Source organism: Aspergillus versicolor (genome assembly GCF_001890125.1).
Source record: "Aspergillus versicolor CBS 583.65 unplaced genomic scaffold ASPVEscaffold_2, whole genome shotgun sequence".
NCBI lineage: Eukaryota > Fungi > Ascomycota > Eurotiomycetes > Eurotiales > Aspergillaceae > Aspergillus > Aspergillus versicolor.
In genome coordinates, this window is record NW_024467525.1 from 4,255,732 (window position 1) to 4,270,984 (window position 15,253).

The 15,253-nt window shown below is 49.3% G+C and overlaps 6 protein-coding genes across 6 annotated transcripts; 5 read left to right on the forward strand and 1 right to left on the reverse strand.

The window, feature by feature from the left end:
* Positions 1 to 121: 121 nt before the first annotated feature.
* ASPVEDRAFT_124162 (fungal specific transcription factor domain-containing protein) lies at positions 122 to 1,959 on the reverse strand (the record flags this gene model as incomplete). Its single annotated transcript, XM_040806158.1, has 2 exons — positions 122 to 1,258; positions 1,315 to 1,959. 2 exons carry the CDS (start codon positions 1,957 to 1,959, stop codon positions 122 to 124), a joined length of 1,782 nt encoding a protein of 593 aa, XP_040665215.1.
* A 972-nt stretch (positions 1,960 to 2,931) lies between these two features.
* Positions 2,932 to 4,559, forward strand: ASPVEDRAFT_882953 (uncharacterized protein; the record flags this gene model as incomplete). The annotated part of the gene is made up of 5 exons (XM_040818279.1): positions 2,932 to 3,284; positions 3,335 to 3,485; positions 3,537 to 3,963; positions 4,023 to 4,127; positions 4,171 to 4,559. The coding sequence occupies 5 exons, from the start codon at positions 2,932 to 2,934 to the stop codon at positions 4,557 to 4,559; spliced, it is 1,425 nt and encodes a 474-aa protein (XP_040665216.1).
* A 631-nt stretch (positions 4,560 to 5,190) lies between these two features.
* Positions 5,191 to 6,712, forward strand: ASPVEDRAFT_60477 (pyridoxal phosphate-dependent aminotransferase). The gene is made up of 4 exons (XM_040815529.1): positions 5,191 to 5,418; positions 5,468 to 5,693; positions 5,740 to 6,014; positions 6,066 to 6,712. The coding sequence occupies exons 1-4, from the start codon at positions 5,197 to 5,199 to the stop codon at positions 6,672 to 6,674; spliced, it is 1,332 nt and encodes a 443-aa protein (XP_040665217.1). The 5' UTR covers positions 5,191 to 5,196; the 3' UTR covers positions 6,675 to 6,712.
* Positions 6,713 to 6,921: 209 nt separating this feature from the next.
* ASPVEDRAFT_60478 (zinc-binding alcohol dehydrogenase family protein) lies at positions 6,922 to 8,451 on the forward strand. The gene is made up of 2 exons (XM_040815530.1): positions 6,922 to 7,375; positions 7,426 to 8,451. The coding sequence occupies exons 1-2, from the start codon at positions 7,033 to 7,035 to the stop codon at positions 8,127 to 8,129; spliced, it is 1,047 nt and encodes a 348-aa protein (XP_040665218.1). The 5' UTR covers positions 6,922 to 7,032; the 3' UTR covers positions 8,130 to 8,451.
* Positions 8,452 to 8,910: 459 nt separating this feature from the next.
* Positions 8,911 to 11,962, forward strand: ASPVEDRAFT_882964 (non-ribosomal peptide synthetase; the record flags this gene model as incomplete). Its single annotated transcript, XM_040818281.1, has 3 exons — positions 8,911 to 9,706; positions 9,782 to 10,997; positions 11,054 to 11,962. The coding sequence occupies 3 exons, from the start codon at positions 8,911 to 8,913 to the stop codon at positions 11,949 to 11,951; spliced, it is 2,910 nt and encodes a 969-aa protein (XP_040665219.1). The 3' UTR covers positions 11,952 to 11,962.
* Positions 11,963 to 12,199: 237 nt separating this feature from the next.
* On the forward strand, positions 12,200 to 14,674 carry tpcJ (oxidoreductase tpcJ). Its single transcript, XM_040808615.1, has 7 exons — positions 12,200 to 12,447; positions 12,503 to 12,572; positions 12,628 to 12,857; positions 12,920 to 12,998; positions 13,060 to 13,077; positions 13,133 to 13,519; positions 13,570 to 14,674. The coding sequence occupies exons 1-7, from the start codon at positions 12,205 to 12,207 to the stop codon at positions 14,457 to 14,459; spliced, it is 1,917 nt and encodes a 638-aa protein (XP_040665220.1). The 5' UTR covers positions 12,200 to 12,204; the 3' UTR covers positions 14,460 to 14,674.
* The last annotated feature ends 579 nt before the right edge of the window (positions 14,675 to 15,253 follow it).

A 15,253-nucleotide genomic window follows, 5' to 3' on the forward strand; every position in this document is an offset into this window, starting at 1 on the left:
AGTGATTCAATCACAATAGTGACGACAAACCCCGTTGGTATGCCTGTAACAAGAAGTGCGAAGCTCCACCATGTCTCAACTGGATTTGGTTCTCGAAAGTTGAAACGAGGGGATCAATGCATCATCCCCCGTACGGCTCGATTGGGAAGAAATCAAAGAAAGTTCTGAGTTCGTCCAACTCGAACAAGTTATCAAAAGCCCCCCAGTCCTGCCCAGGATACAATTCTGAGAATCCAGAGTCGATAGTTGGCTGGAACGGATCGTTCGTTTCTTGGTACGCTCCATCACTCAGCAGACCGCGAGGGAATTGTTCTTCATTCGGAGGATGTTGGTCATTTGACGTGCCAGTTGTAACTACTGGCTCCGGGCAGGATGAAGATGGATTCTGGGACAAAAGACCAGGATGCTTGGATGACTGGAGAGAAGAGGCCCCAGAAGATAGTTTTGCCAGCATATTAATCGTATATCTTAAAGTATCCTGGCATAACTTGTCAAGTAGCTCTTCCAGATGTCTGATTGCCAGACCAGTCCACCTTTCTCGCATCACGGCCAGGACAACATGGAAATTGCGCACACCTCTGGTGAGAATGTCCAGAAACCCGTCCGCTCCGAACTCCTTGGATAATACAGCTGTACATGTTCTCGTTGTGACGATCATCGAGATGGCTGAGAATACGAGACCTTGCAGTAACATCCAAGAGTAAGGAAGTCGGAAATTCCGGATGAGTGATTCATGGATTTCAATCACCTGGTACGACGACAGAAAGCACCTTTTCTGAAGCTCGGGTCCAGGTCGGGGGGAAAGAGTGGTCGGTCGAGAAAGTGCGGCAGAGGTTGAATAGTAGAGTCGATCCCAGTACTCTACCGGGTAGGGCGAGCTTGCCTGGCGATACAACTCATGTAGCTCCCAATGCCACTCGTCTAGGCTTTTCTGGAGGCTTTCTATATTCGAGATCGAGTTATCGACCTCCGACATTGCGGCTGCATTATGTGATCTGCTTCGATAGACCAGACACAGCATCTGTTCTTGGATCTGCCGGTGTTTAATATGGTGAATTGCGAGGGAGGTTTCCTCTGAATTAGTAGGAAAAGGCGCATCCGCATCCTGAAAAGATATACTAGCAGGACGACCTAAATTGAACGCCACTGTGATTTCGATGGCGTAGGTCGTCCAGAATACTCGACGCCGAAGTTCAAGCTCATCAACAGTGAACTTCCAGGCGTTGTTGTGTCGATGTAAGCCCAGCTCTATTGTTATCTTTTGATTTGATTAGTTCGTTCCTGGGCCATCATTTCAGAGTGTTAAAGACATACACGCATGGCCATTCCCACAACATGCCATTGCTCATTGTCAGATGGGCGGTGGGAGGCATATATCGATATCAAAATGAGAATTTGCACCAAGGAGACACGGGGAGTCAGGTTCGATGGTTCAGATGCAACTATTCCTATAGCCTTTCGGTATAATGCCTCTGAAGAGAGTCCACGAGTCGAAGCCTCAGTTTGATACTGCCGCAGCCCCGGATCGCGCTGAAGGTGATCGAGAAGATGCTTCTGCTCGGCATGAACAGCACCTATCGACATGATAAGATAGAAAATAATCGCCGTATCCCCAGTTTCCCGGGGGGGCTCCTCTGAATAGCTTATGGATTCGAGCGCCGCAATGTCCTGAGACAGAAACAAAGGGTAGCAGCTGTGAACCCACTTTAGATAACATCGCAAAAGGAAAGGAAATGTTGCCGATTTTCTCCAATTTGCGGAGCTAAAGGAAGCGGCAGGGCGGTTGACAGTCGAGGGTTCATATACATGTGGCTGGAGACCGGGCCCCGTAGCCCCCTGTGGTAAAACCGACCTGGCAGTATTTGCAATAAACCTGGCGAAGACGGATCCACTTGATGCACCCAGATACCGAGCTTCACCAGTGGCGTTGAACGCCAAAAGGGGAATGTTCGGGTCCATCTCAGCCGTCTCGGATGGGTCTGCCTCGCTCTGCGATGTCGGGACTTGAGCATCGGCGTTTTGCGAACAAGGGGCACCCTGAGTGCGTAAAAGATGCTGACAGCGCGGGAGAGAGTTAATTGCAGTGCCAGTGTTCACCTGGCGAACATCCAGATGCAAAACCCGCAGGAGTTCATTTTCCAACCAAGCGAGCCTCTCCACGGCTGCCGGTGGTGAAACCGAGGGAGGTTGGCTTGGACTTCGGTCTGATGTATGAACTGTGAGACGGCGGCGCCGCTCATGCGGTCGACAGAGAGCTTGTGCTCGCAAACAGTTCCGGCAACTTGGTGTACCTCCATCGCACTGCCGCTAATCAGTCAAGGTACGCTTGATACAACCGGGGGTCTTACCTTGATTTTCCGCTCGTGGCACAAGGCACACGCCTTGCGGGTTCCCCGGCGGGACTGCATAGTGGAGTTTGTACTGGAATCCCTCAGAATGCCTCATTCGTCTCTGCTGGCAGATACAGACAGGATCAATTTGGAGGCAGTAAAACTCGGCGTTGAAAACGCCGAGAGGGTCAGGCACGTGACATGCTCTACCGATTTATGTACCATGCGAAATGAGTTGACTCTTAGATTCTGTTTAATATACATCTCTTGATTATTTATTTCCGAATTGGATACTCCTGCCGGCACTGTTGAAATGGTTGGATTCGAGAAATTTGGCACGCTGTGATAGAATATCTGATTGAAACACCGAAACACCGACTGCCGAGCTGGACGCTGTCCAAGTAGATGGGTACAGGAAGATCCCAGTCGTCCAACCAATGAGATATAGTAATTGCCGAGATGTCAGGCAGGTTGGGAAATAAGAGGTGCCCTCTCCATATTTTAGCAAAAAGGCTGCGGGGGAGGGTCAATGCTATATATTAAACCATGATCATCTCTTTCCGGGGTCAAGTTTGACTGCTAAAGTCAATGCTGCTGCGAAATGCCTTCCAATGAGAAATCCAATGCATCACCCCACCACCCGCCTACCGATCTGGACGTCGAAGTTGCTCTACACACTGCCAACCCCGATGTTGAGAACGGATCACTCAACAGGGGCCTCAAATCTCGACACGTCGGGATGTTTTCCATTGCAGGTGCCATCGGAACAGGCCTTCTCATAAGCAGTGGAACGGCACTATCACGAGGTGGCCCTGGAAGCATGCTTATAGCTTATTCTTTTGTTGGGCTGTTGGTGCTCAACATCATGTCCGCTCTTGGCGAGATGGCCGTTTTCATGCCCATGGACCAGGGGTTTGGTGGATATGCTTCTCGCCTGGTTGATCCGGCATTTGGGTATGTTCACCATCTAAACGGCAACGACCAGGTACTGAAATTTAGATGAGATTCGCCACCGGGATGAACTATTTTCTCAAATATGTGGTGCTCCTGGCCAATAACCTCACGGCTTCGGGGATAGTGATGCAATACTGGCTCCCTGATATCAACGTGGCTGTCTGGGTCGTTTCATTTGCCGCCATTATTATATTCATTAATGTTCGATCTACCCGATTTTCTATGAGGAGGGTGCTAACTGGGTTCTCACAGTTCATGCCTGTCCAGTATTTTGGTGAAATCGAATTCGGTGCAGCATGCATCAAGACCGTCACTATTGTCGGTTTAATGGTTCTCTGTCTAGTCATCGATCTAGGAGGCAGCCAACAAGGACGGATAGGATTCAGGTACTGGAAGAACCCTGGTGCGTTCAAAGAGTATCTTGACACAGGCTCCGCAGGGAGGTTCCTTGGTTTCTGGGATTCTGTGACAAATGCAGCATTTGCATATATGGGCAGTGAGATGGTGGGAATGACGTTTGGAGAGGCAACCCAGCCCTGGAAGACGATCCCAAAGGCCGTCAATGCCACGTTCTGGCGCATTACCTTCTTCTACGTCGGGGGTGTCTTCTGTCTGGGGTTGGTTGTCTCCTCTTCGAACAATCGCCTGATAGACGCTACCAAAGCAGACACTGGCGCAGGTAACGTTTACTTCCTATTATTCCTGCGGAAAGAGACATTAATACTGACATAATACAAGGCGCCTCTCCTTTTGTCGTTGCGATTGTTGATTCCGGAATTCCAGTCCTTCCTCATATAATCAACGGCTGTCTGCTGGTGTTTGTCCTTAGTGCGGCGAATACAGGTCTGTTTCAAGGCTATCGACCTTTTGCAACTTGCTGACCGAGAGGCAGATATCTATGTCGCGTCCCGTACTCTATATGGCCTGGCGAAGGACGGCTATACACCGTCTTTGTTCAAATTTACCAAACGATCGATTCCTGTCTTTGCTGTGGCAGCAGCCTCAGTATTCTTCCTTCTGGCACTGCTGAACATTAATTCAGGAAGCGCCGTGGTTTTTGGGTACCTCGTATCTCTTTCCACGATTCTCGGATTGCTCAACTGGGTCAGTATCTTAGTAACCTATCTATGTTTCCACCAGGGTATGAAGGCCCAGGGAATTAGCCGGGAAAACCTGCCCTTCTCTGGTCGTTTCCAAAAGACGAGGGCACAAATGACTCTATTTTTCACTGTTGTCATAATCTTCACTAGTGGTGAGTATAAACCGCAAAAGTGAGGTGGAATACTAACGCTGCATACCTATCAGGCTTCTCTAGCTTTGTGCACGAGTTCGATCCCGTAGATTTTGTCGTTAGTTACGTTGGGATATTGGTTTATGTGGCTTGGTTTGTGTCGTATAAATTCATCCGGAAGACCAGCTTTGTCGGTTTCCGGGATATGGACATAACAACCAACATAATATCCAGGCAATATGTCGAGGAACTGGCATGATCTGACATTGTGGGTTGTGGAGTATACAGACTGGGGTTCGCAATGTATTAGTTATATAGAAATAGATCCGTTGGTCCTCCATGTATTATATCTTTGCCTATTAGCGTCTCGCTTGGTTAAATTAGACACGAGTTTATGCATTTACCGGTTTACTGTTTGCTCCGTCAAATTCTACCGCAATAAGGGGCCCACGGGTGGGAATTGTGATGTTACTCTCTCCTCGGCGTTTCGGTGTCTCGGCGATTCACAGAACAACATCTCATTCGCAAAGGAAATGTTGAGTCTTGGAGAGCAACAAGTGTGTCACCGACTTGCCTATCTCGCTCTCTCGGCTCTCTAGCCGAGATAATCGCCGAGAAGCCCAATATATAAAAAGGCAAAGCACGATTTCGTACACCCCATCTTCATTGTGACAACACACCATGACTGACATCGTGAACTCAATCTCTGCGCAATTGCGCATCTCTCCCACCCTGGAGATCAATGAACTAGTGTCGAAGGCTCGCACAGAAGGTAAAAATGTTATCCACTTGGGCTTTGGCGAGGCCACATTCCCCATCCAGCGAGACGTCCTTGAGGCCCATCGAGACGCATCTAATGAAACAAGCTATATGCCGGTAGCCGGTATAGAAGCCTTGCGAGACGTTGTTCTATCCAATCCTTCAGTTCAGAAACGTGCTGATGCCCGGCTAGTCTATTGCGAGGTTCAACTCGGATCGTGTAGGTGTTGAGATCGGCCCTGATCAGGTCGTTATTGCTCCTGGGTCAAAGCCCCTGCTTTTCGCCTTGTTTGATATACTAGACGGCGCTGTGCTACTCCCTCGCCCCTCGTGGGTCAGTTATGAGCCACAAGTGCTGAATGCCAGGAAGAAGCTTTTCTGGGTTGAGACGGACCCTGTTGATCGTCACAGTATTACCGGTTAGTATCAGACTTCTCGAACTTGACAGACGTTAACTTGTGCCAGAATCATCTCTGCTCTCTGCCTACCAGAAGGCAATCTCAGAGGGATGCGTCCCTCGGATTATGCTGATCAACAGCCCATCAAATCCGACAGGCCACGTCTTCTCCGACAATTGTATCCGAACTATCAGAGAATTCTGCAAATCAAAGCAGATAACACTGATAACAGACGAGATCTATTCCGATATTTGCTTTGATGACGCTCAGAAGGGAATCAGCGCGTTTGATAGCAGCCCGGATGGTTCCGAAACTGTCATCCTTACCGGGGGACTATCAAAGGTAGCTGGGCACACACCATTTGACTGATTATTTCTAACAGCTTTTAAACAGACATACTCAGCCGGTGGCTGGCGCGTGGGCTATGCCATATTCCCCCCATCCCCAAAAGGCGAAACCATCCGCAAGACAATCCTCGCATATGCTTCTGAATGCTGGTCCGCAGCCTCTACGCCGGCCCAATTGGCATCCGTCAAGGCTTTTTCCACGGACCAGGCAATGTGCAGATACCGCAAATCTGTGACGGCCTTGCATAGATACTGTACTTCGAGGCTCTATTCTGCGCTTAAGAAACTCGGACTAGATGTTAGCGAGCCCGGCGGTGCCTTTTACGTCTACCCGTCCTTTTCACCATATGCAGGGCAGCTACAGAAACTTGGTATTTCTACCAGTGCTGCCCTTTCGGCGTGGCTTATCCGGGAGTGCGGACTTGCTGCTCTACCGGGTTCTGCGTTTGGAGAGGACGATGATGGGCCTATGTATGGGCGGTTCCGGTTAAGGATGGCTACTAGTTACTTGTATTTCCAGAATGAGGAGGACCGATATGAGAGGGGATATGAGCTGCTGGAGTGCTGCGCCGCTGGGAAAGAGATCGAGCTGCCTTATTTGGAGGAGGCGATCAAGGCCCTGGAGAATGCTGTGCAGAAGCTGCAGAACGTCTGATGGCATATATATCTATCTTTAATATTTAAGATATTTACTGGGATATAAGACATGGAATAGCCAATAATGCTTTAATTCATTCTGAGCTCCTAATTGACAGACCATGACCATGGTCTTGTTGCCTGTAACGGAGATAGGAGTTAGCCAACTCCGCCCGAGTCTAGACCAAGGATGCCTGGCTTACGCCGTATATCGCGCAGCTTGTGACTACTCGATGCAACGGGGCAATTTAATCAGTGTTATATCCCGCGTCTGGTGATTTTACGAGGTCGGACGGGGCGTTTAAGCAATATATAGATCCCCATTCCCCGCTATCGAAACCAAGACACACTTTACAACAAACTAGGCAAATACCACCATGAAGGAAGCATTCGTCAACAGCGACTACACCGTCTCGATCAAGGACAGTCCCATTCCCGTTCCAGGGCCTGGGCAAGTCCTAATCCGCGTGGTAGTTACAGGCACCAACCCGAAGGACTGGAAGATGGTGGGATTCTTCCCGAAAGATGGGTCCCCATACAACCACGGTGACGATATGGCTGGATATATTGAGGCCGTGGGCGAGGGAGTCGTTGGATTGGCAAAGGGCGATAGGGTCGCTGCATTCCATCAGGTTATGAGGCCGCATGGTACTTTTGCCGAGTTCGCGATTGCACAGGATTATACCACGTTTCATATTCCTGGACAGACGAGCTTTGAAGGTTAGTTATATCTATAAATACTGTACTGTGCGATATCTGATGCGTGGCAGAGGCGGCGACAATCCCCTTATGTGCTATCACCGCTGCACTGGGTCTGTACCAGGACATGAAACTCCCTCTGCCCTGGAACCCAGCTCGCGAAACACTTCCTTTATTGATATACGGCGGCGCAACAGCAGTCGGCGCATTCGCTATAAAGTTCGCGCAGCTATCAAACATCCACCCCATAATTGCCGTCGCGGGAAGAGGCATCCCCTACGTCAAAACCCTCCTCTCCCCAGAAAAGGGGGACAAAGTAATCGACTACCGCGCCGGGGCCGAAGCCATCCGCGCCCAGATCAAGGCTGCTGCCAACGGCAGTCCAATACACTATGCATTCGACGGTGTTTCAGAGCCTGAGTGCTTTGAGAATATCGGCGCTGTGATTTCGGGCCCCGGCGCCATGGCTGTTATGTTTCCGCCGGGTGGTGACTTTACGCCACCGGAGGGAGTGAGTATAAGTCAGCCGATTGCTGGATATGTGCACTTCCCGCCCAGGAAAGGGAATACCTTTGATCATGCGGAGTTTGGGGCTGCCTTCTTCCAGCTTATGGGGAGGGGGTTGAAGCAAGGGTGGTTCCAGGGACATCCGTTTGAGGTGCGACCTGGTGGGCTAGCCGGGCTTGAAGGGATTTTAAAGGATTTGAAGGAGGGGAAGGCCTCTGCTGTGAAGTATGTGGTGAGGATTGGGGAAACGGAGGGCGTGGAGAAGTAGTTAGGTATATCGGTTTCTTGGCGGGCATCACATGTGGTGCCCTCGTCGACCATGACAGAGAGGCCCAACTAAAGAATTCAGGCAAGGAGACCCAGGGCGGGGTCATGGATACAGGCAGATGTTGCGATGCTGCAGGGTGCTAATTATTACCAATAAGACAGGGGCCCATGTGGCGCTGGTTTAGACTGTCCACTTGTTGCTTCCAATTACACTCTACTCAGTAACAGCAAAATAAGAATAAACCTTTCCTGTCTTTTGTCATGGACCCGTGAAAAGACAGCATGAGCCCTTTGAATTTTGAGGAATAGCCTTTGCTATACAGGACTGTGTCAAAATTTCCAACCTTGCTTTATTCCTGCAAAACTTCAGTCTCTCACTTCGCACCGCATAAGCCGGTGAAAACTCGGCCGACAAAGCCGCGCATGCTCGATAGCGGTGTGGACAAGCAGGCAAGGGGTGATATGAAGCGGACATGGCACGCAAGAGTTGCAATTTTCTATCACCATGCAGTCAGCTTACAATCCATCGCCAGTGTGTTCACCCTACTGTTGAGCCTAAAGCCGAATATGAACATGCAAGCTGCATTTGCACCTAACTGCAGCCCAACTGATCTATCAGATAATATTAGACAGTCTTGATTCAATTATTCCTTATATAAAGCGCCGTTTTCAAAGTGGCCGCGGCCAGGAATCACTGATATAAAGTCGTCTCAAACAGGTGCTGGAGAGTGCAGCAAGGTTTGTCCAAGCCCGCTAAATTCGTACCTCTATTGAAACCAACCATGGCAACTGCCATTTCTCAAACTGTTCACGGGATTGAGGCGAGCTCGTCCAAGCTGCCAGAGACGAGCGTCATCATCCCCGAGGACGTTCGAGAACAATGCGACGACCATCAAAGCTCCGCGCAAAACCTGAGTCAGTTACTGGCCAAAGCATCGACAACCAAGCGTGGATTGACATTCTATACCGATGGCAAGGAAGGCCTGCAAGCGTGCCGCGAGTCATACGCCGACCTCCAAGAAGATGCAATGCACAAGGCCGCCATACTGTCCATAATTGCGACACCTTCAACGGGGTCAATAATACTACTCCATTTCGATACTCAGCACGAGTCCATTCAGTGGTTCTGGGCCGCTACGTTGCTTGGCCTTCTGCCAGCCCTTTCAACCCCGTTTGTGCACGACACAGCGCAACGGAGAAAACATATACTCCACCTCCATGAGCTTCTAGACAAGCCAATCATTTTGACACCAGAAAGACTTGTTGCCGAGTTCCTTGATATAGCCGAGCTTCGCCTTCACTCAGTACAGTCCTTGGGCCAAGATACAGCGCCTAATGGTGGCCCAGCATGTACATTGCCTATGAGGGGAATAGAAAAGGATGTAGATGAGGCGGCGGTACTCATGCTGACGTCTGGGAGTACAGGAAGCGCAAAGGCGGTTCCTCTCCGGCACAGGCAGCTCTTGAATGCCATACAGGGAAAGAGCTCCCACCATGGAACGGATACAAGTGATGTCTTTCTTAACTGGGTGGGCATGGACCACGTTGCGAGCATGTGTGAGGTCCATTTACACGCATGTCAGTTACGCCCCCTTTCCTTGTTTGCTGTATGGAAGCGCACTTGAAGACCATCCCGCTGATAATAGTTTCTAGTGGGCCTGGGTAGTGAACAGGTCCATATTCCTGCTTCTGTGCTGTTGAGGGATCCTCTCCAGTTCATCCGGCTACTAGACACGCATCGGGTCTCTTATACTTTCGCTCCTAATTTCTTTCTCACCCAGGTCCGAGATGCTCTCCTCACACAAGGGTCGGACATCAAAGTGGATCTGTCTTGCCTGAAAAGAATCATCTCCGGTGGAGAGGCAAATCCGGTCACCACCTGTGACACCATTACGCGTGAACTGCGGCGGCTCGGGATGCGTAACGGCGTAGTCAGTCCTGGGTTTGGAATGACCGAGACGTGTGCCGGCGCGATCTATTCAAAAGTGTGCCCGTCGTATGATCTTGCTCGTGGGCATGAATTCGCATGCTTGGGTGCCTGCATACCTGGGATGGAAATGCGAGTAGCTCGTCTTGATGGTGAGGGCGAACTGGCCGCTTCTGGCGAAGTCGGTGCACTGCAGCTCTCCGGGCCGGTTTTATTCAGCGGATACTTCAACAATTCAACAGCTACAGAAGCTTCTTTTTCCAAGGACGGGTGGTTTATTACTGGTGACTTGGGCTGGCTGGATGACAATGGCAATCTGAACCTGGCCGGCAGGGTGAAGGACACTGTTAATATCAACGGAGTAAAATGGAATGTGACGGAGATCGAGGCTGCAATTGAAGAAGCAGCTATTCCAGGTCTTGTTACTTCCTGCACGGTAGTATTTTCCTGTCGGGATCCGGGCTCTCCCACAGAGGAAGTTGCAGTTGTCTACTGCCCTACATTCGCTGTTGACGACTTGAAGGCACGAGCTGAAACGGATAATGCTGTTTCCAAAGTTATCACCCTTCTTACAGGAAGAAAGCCGGGGCATTCGATCCCACTTTTCGAGAATACCCCGGAAAAATCATCATTGGGGAAGATATCAAGAGCGAAAGTACGCGATGCGTTCAATAATGGTGATTACTCCGCCATGGAGGAGCACCACCGTCAAGCTTTACGCGAATATCAGCAGGCTGTGTGGCGGCCAATCACGACTGAAACTGAGAAGAAAATACGGACTATACTGGTGGGACTGCTTGACGTTCCCGCCGAAGACATTGGTGTTGATACATCGATCTTTGATCTGGGCATAAACTCCTTTAATCTGATTCTTCTCCGGGCCATGATCGAGGATATTGCGGACAGCCCGGTTGAGCTTCCGATCTCTATTCTCATGACAAGGTAAGCATCATTAAGCTCAACGGCAACACCGCAGACAAAGGCTGATGAACGTACAGGCCATCGGTTGGTAGTATCGCCGCCTCAGTGGACCAACTTTTATCTGAGCCACAGGAATACAACCCCATTATCCCGCTGCAAACAAAGGGATCTCAAACTCCCCTGTTCCTCATTCATCCCGGCAGCGGTGATATCCTTGTTTTCATCGCGCTGGCAACACATTTCCCGAACCGACCAGTCTACGCTCTCCGTACTCGCGGATACAACGCGAATGAGACCGTGTTTTCCACCATGGAGGAAGCAGTCGAGACCTATGTTGCCCATATCCGAAGGACACAACCACACGGTCCCTATGCCGTGGCGGGGTATTCATTAGGCTCAACGCTTGCGTTTGAAGTGGGCAAGCTGTTAGAGGCACAGGGGCAGGAGGTTCGCTTCCTAGCTAGCATCGACTACCCCCCGCACATTTCTCAGTATGTTAGCGGCCTGAATTGGTTTGATGTACTGCTTCATATATCATTTTTCCTTGAGTTGATTGACCAGGAGACCATGGACCGTGCGACCACCTACCTACACACGCACACCATATCGCGCAAGGATGCCCTGGAGTACGTCTTGTCAATCAGCGACAGAGAGCGAGTTCGTGCGCTAGCACTTACTCCCCGCCTTTTGAACAAGATAAGTGATATTGGAGAAAACTTTAGATTACAGGGGGAGACATACGAGCCTGTCGGGAATGTTGAGCACCTGGATGTGTTTGTGGCCGATCCGCCACGCTATGCGGCAGTCGACAGACGAGACTGGGTGGAGAACAAGTTGGGCAGATGGAAGGATTTTGTGAGATCCGATATTGAATTTTATGAATGCCCAGGAATTCACGCGAGGATGTTGAACCCGGAAGTGGTGCCTGGGTTTATGAAGAGCTTCAACTTGGCGATGAAGCGCAGAGGGGTATAGATTGCCGTTCATTAATCTCGTCTTATTTTTGTTTAAAGCGCCATGTACGGCCAAAAGTAGCAATAGGAATAAACAGGCAGTAATTGAACCAATAATAGCAATCGATTATTGAAGCAAGGGGCTGTTGGTCTGCAAGGGACTCCGTATCTTCAACATAGTTTCTACGTAAGGGATGTGCAGTCGATCGAGAACAAATCATCACTGCAAGAATGACGCGAGAAGCCTTCCTTCTATCTTGCAGCTGTCTCGTGGAATGGCGCTTAAGAACGAAAGGTCCCTATCGTCTGGTCAGGAGTTGATGCACTTGGACATGATGATTTCTAACAAACTGGGGATCACCATAGCACTCTGTGCCCTATCAGTGCTTTCCTTCGAGTTTAACCTGCCTAAAAACTGTACTCACAGCGCGCATAGTCGAGGCTGCTGGGCTAATGGCTTCAATATTCTGACTGACTATCACGACGTTGCAAACATTCCTCCTGGAAAACTGGTCGAGGTAAGGTCCATTTGCATTTACATTTATATCTTCTCTGATTTCGCTTGATCCTTAGTACCACCTTACCGTATCTGAAAGCACGATATCTCCAGATGGCTATGAACGCCCGGGCATAGTCGTCAACGGTTTGTTTGTCAGAAACAGTGGAAATATCGATATTGGCACTGACCGTGAGTTTAGGGCAATATCCAGGGCCTACCATAGAGGCAGACTGGGGCGATACTGTCCGTACGTTAACCCTTGAAAATAACCTCCTGCATCCTAGGCACTTTCTGAAAAAGAAATCAGGTATCAATGTGTACAACAATCTGACGACATATAACGGGACATCCATTCACTGGCACGGAATACGGCAATGGCACACTAACTGGCAAGATGGTGTGCCAGGCGTCACTCAGTGTCCCATAACGGTAAGACAGCATTAACTCCATATGCAAAAGAATTTGGCACTGATTATTCGTTAATATTCCAGTCAGGGGACGAACAACTATATGAATTTAGGGCTACACAGTATGGAAGTACATACTATCATGCCCACGATGGCATACAGAGTAATTCCTGCCTTTGCCTTTGAGGTCAATCATTCTCTGTACGTATGCTGACCAGTGCAAGTTGCCGACGGCTTGTATGGTATGTTGTGGAACGCCTTTCGAGTGCTACTGGCCTGGAATAATAATTCTCGCAGGTGGTCTTGTCATTCACGGTCCGTCAAGTATGGACTACGACGTCAACCTTGGCCCATGGCTGATAGGTGATCACTACCACACAAATGTTTCCGGCCTCGACTGGATTCCGTTATATCCCGAAAATGATATGCTGCCGCCTGTTGGTCTCCTTAACGGAAAGGGGGTTTCCATTTGCGACGATACGTCTACAGATACCCATTGCACCGGCACAGGGCAGCATTTTGAAACGGTATTTCGCAAGGGCACAAAGTATAAGATTGGAGTTATAGGTTCGATGACTCTTCTACCACAAGCTTTCTGGGTTGACGGCCACACTATGACCGTGATTCAAATGGATATGGTTCCAGTTGTGCCATACGTCACCGACGTACTAATCGTTGGAACAGGTGGGCGTACAAAGCCCCATTTACCTGATGTTATTGACTTTGAGATGTAGGCCAACGGTACGAGATTATCATCGAGGCGAATGCAGATTTTGAAAATGGCACAGATTTCTGGATTCATGCATCTCCTTGCGATCGACGTGCGGTTCGATCCGACAGGCTAGGGATCGTTCGCTACGATAAAGACAGTAAAGATGTTCCTAAGTGGGCTCTGGGGGCTGATACTTATCATTATCTGCATTGCCGCGATCCTGACTACCGGAGCATCGCACCGGTGGTCAAGAGAGCCGTTGGACATAGCGCAAATGCGGTTAAGCCAGAGAACTACGTGAGACCAGGAATGCTTGCATACCCAGATCCGTCTGTGGGTAATAAGTCCCACTTCTTTCATTGGACCTTGACAGATGTTCCTCAACATGTCGACTGGGCAAACCCTAGCTTGAAGTCAGTCTTTGCGGATGAGGATACGCCACTGCCACGAGAAGCGGCCTCTCTCTCCTTGGATTTCGAAACAGGTCAATGGGTGTACTTCCTTATCGTCAATAACTTTACCCAGGGATTTAACTCCTCTAGGGCTTATCATCCAATGCATTTGCATGGCCATGATATGGCCATTTTAGCCCAAGGTCCAGCCCCTCTCCCCGACGAGATCGAGCTAAACCTGGAGAACCCCCCACGAAGAGACACGGTTATGGTTGAAGGCAAAGGGGGGTATATGTGGATCGCATTCGAAATAAATAATCCTGGGTCCTGGTTGTTTCACTGCCATATTAGCAGTCATGCACTCGCGGGGCTCTCCATGCAGTTCATTGAGCAGCCTGGGAAGATCCGAGGGCTTATGGAAGAAGCCGGCGCTGCCAAAGAACTCTCGGATCGATGTGATACATGGTCAGAGTGGGCTCGCAAAGCGAACTTCGAACAAGATCTGAGCTCAGGGATTTAAGCCAACCACGATATCCTGTTTGCCTCCCATGTAACACTATATCGCTGCTATCCACTATTTGGACGGAATATACATATCCTACCAAGATATCAGTGTACCCCTGCAGATAACATCTATATCATAGGGCTTTAGGGTTTGTAATATATATAACTGATTATTATAGTACAATGTCTGACTATCGTTCGTCCGATATAATCACTATGGCGAGTGTCTTCCCGTATTCTGTTACATAGCAGATTGATAAAGATATTATATGTAGTGTATCTAGTAGTCTAGTTATGAATTTATGTGTCTCCAATCTAGCTTCTGTGTATTATAGGCTTCCAAAAAGGAATTCTAGGTTTCTGAGAACCTCTATTTCCTGGTAAGTGTATACTTTTACAAGTGACGTAGCCCACCACCGAGTGGCACACACTATTAATACAAGTATCAGAGGCTAATATATCCTCTGCACTTCAGCTGGCAGGTCTGCATTGTATGTTCTGGTGTAGATTCTGGTACGGTCAGCATTTAGTGGCAGAAGTGGATCATAGTGATGATATATATCATTCCTCACCAGAATAAACTTTCAGACCTAATTCTGTTCAGGAAGAAGATCCCTGAGTTCAATGACAAAACTACCCGAAACCACAAGTGAAAGGAGAAGGCAAACTGGACTTGCTGGGATAGGGCCACAATATCCTTGCTACGGCATGGCCGAAATTTCTTTGGCTGCCTGTCGGACGTGTGATCACACCACTATTAGGGAACGAGAAGCCCGGAGTGACACACGAAGCCCACTCGTCACGTAGCTG

Excerpts from the sequence above, each read along its gene's own strand:
- ASPVEDRAFT_60477 (XM_040815529.1), top strand. The coding sequence starts at position 5,197 with ATGACTGACATCGTGAACTCAATCTCTGCGCAATTGCGCATCTCTCCC. Across the intron at positions 5,419-5,467 it reads GTATAGAAGCCTTGCGAGAC|TCTATTGCGAGGTTCAACTC; the intron begins GTTGTTCTATCC and ends ATGCCCGGCTAG. Across the intron at positions 5,694-5,739 it reads TGATCGTCACAGTATTACCG|AATCATCTCTGCTCTCTGCC; the intron begins GTTAGTATCAGA and ends AACTTGTGCCAG.
- ASPVEDRAFT_60478 (XM_040815530.1), top strand. The coding sequence starts at position 7,033 with ATGAAGGAAGCATTCGTCAACAGCGACTACACCGTCTCGATCAAGGAC. Across the intron at positions 7,376-7,425 it reads TGGACAGACGAGCTTTGAAG|AGGCGGCGACAATCCCCTTA; the intron begins GTTAGTTATATC and ends GATGCGTGGCAG.
- tpcJ (XM_040808615.1), top strand. The coding sequence starts at position 12,205 with ATGGCGCTTAAGAACGAAAGGTCCCTATCGTCTGGTCAGGAGTTGATG. Across the intron at positions 12,448-12,502 it reads CTCCTGGAAAACTGGTCGAG|TACCACCTTACCGTATCTGA; the intron begins GTAAGGTCCATT and ends CTTGATCCTTAG. Across the intron at positions 12,858-12,919 it reads TCACTCAGTGTCCCATAACG|TCAGGGGACGAACAACTATA; the intron begins GTAAGACAGCAT and ends TTAATATTCCAG.